A 10,621-nucleotide genomic window follows, 5' to 3' on the forward strand; every position below is an offset into this window, starting at 1 on the left:
AAGCACTACGCTCTGGTTCCAGTTCGTAGTCTACCTAGGCCTAGACCTTGTTAGATCACCTCCCTGATCGGTGGAAACTACTTGGCTTGAATCCCGATACCCCCTGGTTTTTACAGCACACATATAAGGGCGTTTTTCGAGATGTTCGTAGATTGCCTAGCCGCCTCTGCGATTGCGAGCTAGGCTTGAACTATGCGGCGCTTAATGTTTCACGGAGTGGTAGCGCCGTGTTAACTGCTTGCTCGGCTATTATGGCAGAATGAAGTCGTGGTGCCTAGTATCAGTAGCTAAGTCACACAGGCCCACAATGCAACTGCTCAATTCAGCCCTAATTACTTATGCAAAACCTCTTCGCAGGTCTCATCAAAGGCCAAGAAGCCGTCGAGCAGTTCCTGGTTCGGCCCTTGGTCTTCTAGAGTGTCTTCTGCTCAAGCAGAAGCCATGTCTATGTCTTCTGCTCAAGCAGAAGACATAGTACACACCAACGCAGAAGCCAGACGCCCGTCTGCCAATATGACGCGTCCGACAAAGCCGTCGCTTCCGGTGCCGACGCCACCGTTGTCCACGGTTTGCGTAAGCGAGCGGCAGGACGACAGCCGGGAGATGACGCTGCGCGTTCTTTGTCAGGAGAGTGGCTGGGGCACGCCGACAGCATTTCAACTGCGGCGGCTGCTCGGCCTCCAGTGCGCCGTGGCCCAGGTGGCAGCCAGAGATCGTTCTGAGGTGGTCGTCTACGAGAGCCTCAGCTGGACTGCCAACGTGACTTTGCGACTCGAGCGGTCACCCAAGGACTCGTTCATGCATATCGTACTTAAGTGGTGAGTGTGCGACAAGTCCTTCTGGCTTTGCCTTTAGCCAGTTTTCTGTCGGCCTCAACAATCATTTTGTCAAGCCTCTACTGTCGCACAAGTTGAGAAACTCTTCATATGTCCTGACCTGGGTCCACAACTCGGAGGTTAGCTGATTCGTGCATACTAGGGATTAGGTAACTGCAGCGCCATTTGGGCAATCCAGATGAATTATGAAGCACTGCGCAGAATATGGTGATCGAGGGAAATAGGTTCTAGAGCTTCATAAACAACTCATTGCGCGAATCATTATCGACACCTGCGTCGGTTTAGTCTTAGCAATCGAGAGGCGTTTATGCGGACATTTCTGCTCAGAATTTCCTGCCTGGTACAATTAACTTGAAACTTGGAAAAAACCACCTAGGCGCAAACAATTTCACAAGGTCAAAAAGAGACGAGGAGACGCCTAGGTGGTTTTTTTCCAAGTTTCAAGATGCAAAATCAGCTAGCCCGTCAACATGCCTTACTGGTACAATTAAAGAACTGTATATTCTGTATATTCATAGCCGCTGTATTGAGGTGGTCTAGGGTGAGGACAGTACCGCCATTTGAGTAAGAAGATATAGCTTTATGCACCTGTACCGGCTTTGGTTCCGCGTGTCAATTTTTCTTTTTCATCCGCAGGTGTGGCCAAGACCAGGACGCCTTCACTGACGGGGCGGCTTCGGGCAAGTCCGGCCCACCAGAATGGTGGCTCGCATCCGAGGAGCTCGAGGAGTGCTGCGACGCGTACAATACAAAGGTCGCCATGGAGCACAAGGACGTACCCGTAAAGGCGTTCGCTCTCGGCTGCTTACTCGGATACAACACATTTCTGGCGCACTTTGACAGCGCCTACACCACCCCGCCGCCCTCATCGTCCAAGTCATCCTCGCGGTCCGATAGAACAATGTCGGGGAAGCGTGGAAAGAAGAAGACATCACCCCTGTCCGCGCCTTCCAAGGAAGATGTTGCCAGTGAGTTTCCGAGTCCCATGCCCTCGTTGATATCTTGCGCATCGTCGTCGAGTTCAACGTCGCGCACACCGTCCTCATCGACGAGGAGCCTCAAGCAGCCTACGCCGCATCCGTCGGTGCCTGCGCCCTCGTCTGAAGGCTTTAAGGTGAAATGAGATTTCAGTATAGGTGTTTTCAGACCGAGTCCATCCAAAATTTAGAGTTATGGCAGTGGTGAATGGTTGCATGATGAATGGTCAAGGGAATAAACATTGTTGCTATCGGCGAGGGCGTAAAGTGCCGTAACCTAAAAACATAGCCTGAGTCGCAAGGAGAATATGAGAAGGGTAGTCGGCACCACATCAGGCGTTGCGACGGCAGTGGCAGCTCATAAGCACATTAAATTTAACGCTGTCCTCCCAGGTCAGACCTTGGTTGCGTGAAGGCAAGAGAAAGCTTCGGGCATGATAGCGATGCAGTTGGCACGAGGCCCCTTTTCCATTCATCTGCATGCCCCACTTGTCGAGTTGGCTTGCTTGACGCGGCGCATAAATTGCCGTGTGGATTTAATTCATGTAACGGCCCAAAAGACGCGGCGATCCCAGCCACGGCAGTCGAACTTCGATAGAGGCGAAATTCTATAGAGGCCTGGTCAAATGTTTAGGGGAATCCCCCAAGGTGGTGTAGATTTTAATAAGGGAGTAATTACTCATTGGCATCCACCTGAGCGCAGCCATACGGCTACAGAGGAAAGCTAACAGCTTTCTCAGAAACTTCGTAGTTAAAGAAAAATTCGTCTTAGTCCGGGGTTCGAACCCGGGACCACCGCTTCATCGGAGCAGTCGCTCTGCCAAGTGAGCTAACCGGGACGGCAAGCTTATGGTAGGGCGAGAGCGAATTGATCAATAACTCGAAGTGGGAACAGTGTTGGTCAAATGTTTAGGGGAATCCCCCAAGGTGGAGTAGATTTGTAATAAGGAAGTAATTACTCGTTGACATCCACCTGAGCGCAGCCATACGGCTACAGAGGAAAGCTATACAGCTTTCTCAGAAACTTCGTAGTTAAAGAAAAATTCGTCCTGGTCCTGGTCTTGTCGTGACCGTACTTCTGGGCACGTGGAGCCGATCAAGCAGCTACCGTGAACAGTCGACAAGGCCGACGACCTCGCGACGGCGGTGGTGCAGTGGGGTGCTTGGAATGCCCCCCTCGGAACCTAAGTGGATTAGTGCAGCGGAATTCCTTGGGCAGTGGTGACCACGGCAGCAGCGGCGAAGGCAGGAGACGCGCCGGAGGTATTGTCAGAGCAACCACAGCGGAAACGGAGGCGACGTGGCGGCGCCAGTCACGCTGGCTGTTAATTGAAGACTGCGGGAGATTCCTTTCCAGCCGGGCTGGATAAGTCAGCATCTCCCCCTTCCCATCGACCCAGCTGCGAGAGAGTGGAACAGCCCGCACCTGCCCTGCCGTGGGTGGTAGCACGAACGTCCCCTTCGGTCCATCCGATTGGACAGTGCTCTTCGAATATTATTCCCCAGCCAGGGATCTGGGGAATCCGAACCATATTTAACTCGGCTGTGAGTGTGGCCAAAGAAGCCTGCTAGCTCCAGTCGACTACGGTTGATGAAGACGTTCCCCTTCCACTGAGAGTCTTTCTCAGTCGCTCTATGTAAATAATGTATATAACTGTATAAAGTTTTTCGTTACCTTCCTCCGAACCCTGTCTCCCATCATCCTCGTCCCATCACCGGTACCCGGCCATGCTACCCGGGACGCAACAACTGGTTGGCAGCGGTGGAATCGTCTGCGTGGTGTCCGTGCTCCGGTTTTGGTGAGTGTACTGCCTTCTCTCCTTGAGTATTGCCAGGCTTAGCATTTGTGCTGCTCTTCCTGGTAGTGTAAGTTGGTTGCAGTAGCCTGTTCGGATTTGAACCTTGCTTTGCACCAGCATCCTTGAGAGACTTGCGATCACATTATTACCGAGCACTTAAGGGCAGTCATGGACTGGCGAAAGCTGCGTAAGGTGGACCTGATCTCCTTATGTGGGGAATTAGGGATTGATTGTGGGAAAAATATGAAGAAATTGCAGGTTGTCAATGCGATAGAGGACCTCGGTTTTGAGGATGAGGAGATAGTGGAGCACTGGGAGGAACTGGAATTAGAGGAACGAAAACGAACAGAAGAGTTGGAGGAACAGAAAAGAAAATAGCAACTAGCGGAACGAAAAAGAAAAGAGGAATTGGAATTGCAGGAACGAAGAAGAAAAGAGGAATTGGAATTAGCGGAACAAAAGAGGAAAAAAGAGGTCGAACGAGAAATGAAGCAATTAGAGGTGAAGCTAGCTGAAGCTCAGGCAGAAGCAGCAAAAGCGGAGCGAGAAACGCGAAAGCTTCTGAGATGGCGAAGGGCCCGAGATCGGTTGAGGACTTTTCGAAGAGGCGAGAGCTTCAGAATTTTCCTCGGGAATTTTGAACAGATATGTACGGAGGGAGAGCTAGATCAGGGCGAATGGTCAATGATGTTGCTGGCTATCCTCCCTTGTGAGGTCAGCGCCGTTTTAGCGCGACTGCCCGATGAGGATGCCCACAACTACGACAAAGCAAAAAGTGCCCTCTTCCGATACTTCGGAATTCGTGTAGAGACCGAGTCTAAAGGCCGAAGTGATGGCAGCGAGCAGCGCTCCCATGAGTGCGTCAGCGACCAGCCAACGAGCCCCGCTTGGTCAGCTACGCACAAAATAGTTGCTCAGAAGAGCAGTGACAGGGCACGTATAAGCGTAGAGAGAACTGCCAGTTCAGCAGAAACGGCGGCAGGATCTGTCGATTTAAAGGCAGAGGAAAAGGACTGTAGCACTACCAGCCATAACAAAGGCACTAGCGATGATTTGTTTGAACACACTGGCAACAAAGAAAAGTGCTACAGGGCAATATCGAACCCTCAGAGTCATGCCGATTTGAAAGGGAAGGACGAGGCAAAGGCAGCTCAGGGTCAGATAGACTGCAAAAAATCTCATCCGAACACAGCTGGTGAGACACCCGAGAAAGGTTCTTTGAATTTAGATGACGACCGAGTCGCAGCGGCCCGCGACAGAACGCCAGACAGTAAAGCACCGAGCTCAGACAAAATCGCTGAGGCGTGCGAATTTTCAGAGAGGTCGTTACCTAGCACTGACTGTAGGTCTCAGGTAGTTCTGCTATGCGAGGAAAATTCCGCACGCGACGAGCCTCCGGGAATTACTGTGTTGGCTTTTGACGCTGCGGCGAGGGCCGGCACCTTAACACGTGACGGCACCGCAATACCAGAAAGCAGTCATGCGGTGAAAGCGACAGCTGAAAGATCGATTGTAAGCGAGGAATGCGCGTCAGCGCTGCATCAAAACAAAGGTCATCTCAAGGATGAGGGAACGACAGCCGCACGCGACCGAACACCCGACAAAGAGCAGCTCAGTGTAAGCAATATCGCAGCGGCTAGGTACAGACCGCAGGAGAGCGAACCATCGTGTTCAGCGGATATCACGGGAGCGAGCGGTTGTTCAGATGAGCCGTAGCCTGACACTCTGAGCAAAGCTCAAGTGGCTGTGCTGCGCGAGAAAAATGGCGGAAACGATGAGCCTTTGAGAATTGATGGCTCGACTAAGGCGAGAACCGGCAGCTTAGCATTTGTTTGCAACACGAGAAATTTTGATCCGAAAAAGAAAGTCAACCGGCGAAATTTCCGGAAAACGGCTACGCGTGAAGGCATGTAACGCGGGTGGCGTGCTGGGGAGAAGGGTGCAAGGTCGCCGCACAAAAGAGCGCCACAGAAGGACGCGAGTCGAAGGGGGACGCAACATGCTGGGCGTAGGCCACTTGCTCTATTGTTGGACCGCAGCAAGGGTTGTCATGAGACAGGTGACACCTGCTGCTGGCTGAAGAAAGAAGGGCGCGGCCGCCAGACAAAAGGGCGCCATAGAGCGCGCGCGGGTCAGACAGAGACGAGACATGCAGGGAACCGGGAGAGGGGGAAGCGCCTCTCTCGTGTAAAGCTTTTTCAGCGCTGCCCGGGCTTTGCATGCCAGTCGCAAAGAGACGGAACTAATCAGCCCCGCAGCTTTTTGGAAACCGTAGCTGGTAGAACGGCAGCCCGACCACGCCGGGCGCGGCTGAAGTAGGGGTATTCTAGGAATACTTCTTTCTTGTAGTTACTGTTTTTTTTATTCATGTACGGTAGAAAAACGCAAACGAAGTGTTGAGCTTTTATGCCTGTGCGGGATTTTGTACTTCGTGTTTTCTAGCCGTAATGATGTAAAAGAAGCTTGTTAATTCTCTGCGTAAGAGTTTTTTTTTTGTATGACAGCATTGGAGGTTTTGGAATGGATAGTTGCAGTGTGTGAGTTTTGTGTGTTATGTATAGATTAGCGCTTGAGATTACGTGAGCAGTAGTGGAGCTCTACTGTCTCTTCGTCTGATCTATCGGGGCCGTTGGTCTGTGAATCGCAACGGCAGCTGTAATTTCTCCAGAACAAAACCTGTTTCAAAATTGAAAAATGCGGTGGCATTTAATCGTCCGCATAGGTCCCGTCCGCAGCTCACCCAACCAGACCGCCTGAGGGGGGGGGGGAGCCAAAAAGGGGAGTTAATTGAGCAGCACAGCTTGAGGCCGTGTTCTTTGTTTTGTCTGACACGACTCGGGAGAAGGGTAGTGCTCTTGCCTTGCCGGGGTGGGGGCATTGTGCAGATTTGACCACTAATGATCTACCTGAAACCCTTGGCCTGCAGACACCGACCCTTGGATCACCCAGGAAACAGAGGACCTGCCTGGCTGTCGCGGCCTCTTCAGAGGATAGCGAGGAGCTGTAGCCCCTTTCGAGGCCTCTACCTGGCGGCGGACGAGCTGTCGTGACCGTACTTCTGGGCATGTGGGCCCGATCAAGCAGCTACCGTGAACAGTCGACAAGGCCGACGACCTCGCGACGGCGGTGGTGCAGTGGGGTGCTTGCAATGCCCCCTCCGAGCCTAAGTGGATTAGTGCAGCGGAATTCCTTGGGCAGAGGTGACCACGGCAGCAGCGGCGAAGGCAGGAGACGCGCCGGAGGTATTGTCAGAGCAACCACAGCGGAAACGGAGGCGACGTGGCGGCGCCAGTCACGCTGGCTGTTAATTGAAGACTGCGGGAGATTCCTTTCCAGCCGGGCTGGATAAGTCAGCATCTCCCCCTTCCCATCGACCCAGCTGCGAGAGAGTGGAACAGCCCGCACCTGCCCTGCCGTGGGTGGTAACACGAACGTCCCCTTCGGTCCATACGATTGGACAGTGCTTTTCGAACATTATTCCCCAGCCAGGGATCTGGGGAATCCGAACCATATTTAACTCGGCTGTGAATGTGGCCGAAAGAAGCCTGCTAGCTCCAGTCGAATACGGTTGACGAAGACGTTCCCCTTCCACTGAGTCTTTTTCAGTCGCTCTATGTAAATAATGTATATAAGTGTATAAAGTTTTTCGTTACCTTCCTCCGAACCCAGTCTCCCATCCTCCTCGTCCCATCACCGGTCTCCGGCCATGCTACCCGGGTCGCAACAGTCTATAGAGGCCTGTGTACTGTGCGATGTCACTGCACGTGTGGCCGAAATTTCCATAGGCCTGCACTAGGGCGTCTCTCACAGCCTGAGTAGCTTTGGGTCATTAAACCTTCATAAACTATAAACCAATTCAAGTAACGAGCAGCTCCAGAAAGATTTATGGGTATCAAGCCATTAAAAATGCCAGAAAGAGAGAGGCAGGTGTGGTGCTTTACAGTGCATGTTGATCTAAAACAACGTTTTATATATTGATGCCAGTATAAACGGCCTGCGATTCGTCGTTCAAATTTCCTTAGGGCACAGCGATTTGAAGGAGTGACGAGGCTGTGTTGCATGACATCGCAGATGTAGATGCTATGCCGTGTCCAGCCTCAGTATTAGGACTCTGAAGGGCTGCAAGAGGCTGTGCTTCTCCCTATATAAATCGCTTGGAGCGCCAGGAATGTATTCTTACACTGCATGAACTGGCAATGCAAAACTGTACCGAGATGGACAGACCTGCAATTTTGAGGAAATACTGCAGGTTCGCAGTTGGAGCGGCCGTGTGTATGTATATATATATGTGTGTATGTGTGTGTATATATATATATGTAATAACGTGACAGTCTGTTGGCCTTGTCAGTTAGGGGTGGGAGCCTCGTCAAGCTACTGAGTTTGTGGCTTTTTGCTCCTACCCTAGCATTTCTTTTCTGTTGTTCAGGACAAAAATGCTGAATAAAGTTGATTGATTGATTGATTGAAGAATTCGGTTTTAGTACTGTCTTCAGAACGCCTTCTCTTCCACCAGGTGACGCAGTGCAATGCGCACTTTGAGCACTGCTCCAACGGCTTGTACCTGTACTTCATGGACGGCCGCAAGCGCAGCTCCACGCTACACCGGCTGCTGGTGCGGTACTCGACCATCTGCCGCATCATTCTATGCAAGACGTCGCCAACGTCGACTGTTGTCTACCTGCAGCTTTTGCACCCGCCGCTGCTGTACAAGGTGAGCGCCGGTAACAGCGCTACTAGCCAGTGCAACCGCGAAGGCGACTACCTGCCACAGCTGAGCAGCGCTATATCGTTAATTGCTCTCAATGGACTAAAAGAGGAAGCCTGGATGTCTCCAAAAACTGTCCGCTCCTCTTACGGTTTCCCTTTCGCTGCAATTTTCTTTAGTCATAGTGTTCTGCATTTTGCCTAAAAGGACAACTGTAGGACTATAAAGAATATTGACGGACTACGAGGAAAGCTGTATAAAAAAGAGAAGATCACTACTGGGGCTAGTCAGTATGCCATCCTTACGGTTTTGGAAAGCGCTAACTGTACACAGGAAAGGACACACACACGACGATGCGCCATAGAAACCTGGACCGGTATAGAAACCTGTATAGAACCCCGGACGAGTGACTGCTGACTGCTCGTCTACTAAATGCGTAGGATGGATATTAAGGGAAATAAGTCGTATTTTAGCGCTGCTTGGGCCTCTCTCCGGACTTGCGCTTCCAGGCAGCCTTCTCTGCTCCTTATGCACTTTCACTTGAACTGCTTAGCTTGTGTTTCCCAGTGACTGGTCTCTCTCAATTTTTTCAAACCTTGTCCCACTCCCCTTCTTTCTCGAGACTGCCTATCCACTCTCCTTTCAGTATATAGGCAGTAACCGACCTCGGACAATGGGAATCCACACAAAATTCCAAAAAGACTGCCCCAGTAGATATACATTATCGTCAAATTGTCGACATGCAAAAGATTAATTGGACGAGAAGAAAGCTGGAAGAGATTTTGCCTTACCGCAGGAGGAATTCAACGTAAGGTACTGCATTTTCAGTCCTTATCTTGAGAACCTCGCTTCCAGGACCAAAGCCCCCCCCCCCCCCCCCCCCCCCCCCCCGTCTATGTTTATCCCATTCACAAAGCATAGTGATGGATTGACAGTACAGTCGTGACTTACCTGAATTCACTGTTAGGCAAATATTAAGCTGTCGCAATAGCGGCCCCTAGACGCTCCTTCCTAACAGCCATTAGTGTAGATGATAGGCTCTGAAACTGAGGTCCGTCATTATCATCCGCAGCAGCTGTCTAACTATGCCCACTACAGGACAAAGGCTTTTCCATATCCCTCCAATTAACCCTGTCATTTGCCAGCTGCGGTCACCTTATCTCCGCAAACTCCCTAATTTCATCCGCCCGCCTTAGTCTCTAACTCCCACTACTACGTTTGCCTTCTCTTGGAATCCAGTCTGTAACCTTAAGGTGCCATCGTTTATCGTGCCTTCGCATTATATCTGCCCCGCCCATACAAATTTCTTCTTGATTTCAACTAGGATATTAACTCGCCCTTGTTCATGTACCCATGAATTACTAATGGAAACTGAGTCCAGTCAGCCTCAAAATATCACACCAGCCTGCTCAGCCACCACCTTGCCTGACGCAGCGGAGCCTGTCTGACACCACCCCATGGGACCGGGCCGTCGAGTTCGGTGAAGGACCCTTCAAGTGCGGCGCTGACGTTCTGGGCAGGAGCCGCGTGGTGCGCTTGACGCTCAGCGGACCGCGCCACTGGGCGCCCCTCTGCAACTTGATCATGCGCACGCGCAAAAACGCGCTTGTGTTTTACGCGCCCATGCGCGATGTGCAGGCGCGGGAGTTGAAGGCAGTCGCCAGGCCCAGCGTGCAGGACTTCGGCGTCATGTACGCGCTGCTCAGCGTCTGGTCTGAGAGTTTCCAGGTAGGGATTTAACTCACTGCACGGATTTCTTCGCCCCAAAAAAGAAGTCAAAAGTGGACGAATTGGAAATGGTCCAAATTGGCGGCTTCAAACCTGGGATCCCCTTGACAATTTCTTGTTCTTGTGACTTACAAGTTTCTCACGAGCTATAGCGTACGTTCAAACCTACCACAACTGCCCGAAACCGACAGACATGCAATAAAGTCAGTAGAAGATTCCAGTTACGTGTCGGTATATCCATCGGGATTAAAGCATATGGTGTAACTTTCATGTACTTGACCTCCAGAAGATTCATGTCAAGTACATTATAAACGTACCCGCCGCAGTGGCCCATTATAGTTACGCTGCTCGGCTACTAACCCGGAGGACCCGCCGCAGAGCCCAGGTTTCGATGAAGGCGGAGCGCAAAGGTGCCCGTGTGCTGTGGTGCGATGATAGTGCTCGTTAAGATCCTTAGGTGGTCGAAATTTCTCTGGAGCCCTCCACTACAACTTCCCTCATAGTGTGAGTCCCTTGGATACGTTAAACCCCCCATACCGCAACATACCATTGTAAATGCGGAATTAAATAAGGGTT

At 51.5% G+C, this 10,621-nt stretch overlaps 1 protein-coding gene across 1 annotated transcript; it reads left to right on the forward strand.

The window, feature by feature from the left end:
• The first annotated feature begins 513 nt into the window (after positions 1-513).
• On the forward strand, positions 514-10,057 carry LOC149353346 (uncharacterized). Its single transcript, XM_089575806.1, has 4 exons — positions 514-818; positions 1,473-1,950; positions 8,126-8,323; positions 9,722-10,057. Exons 1-4 carry the CDS (start codon positions 514-516, stop codon positions 10,055-10,057), a joined length of 1,317 nt encoding a protein of 438 aa, XP_089431932.1.
• The last annotated feature ends 564 nt before the right edge of the window (positions 10,058-10,621 follow it).

The sequence above is a fragment of the Amblyomma mixtum genome, chromosome 3 (assembly GCF_055824585.1).
Source record: "Amblyomma mixtum isolate Tamu chromosome 3, ASM5582458v1, whole genome shotgun sequence".
NCBI lineage: Eukaryota > Metazoa > Arthropoda > Arachnida > Ixodida > Ixodidae > Amblyomma > Amblyomma mixtum.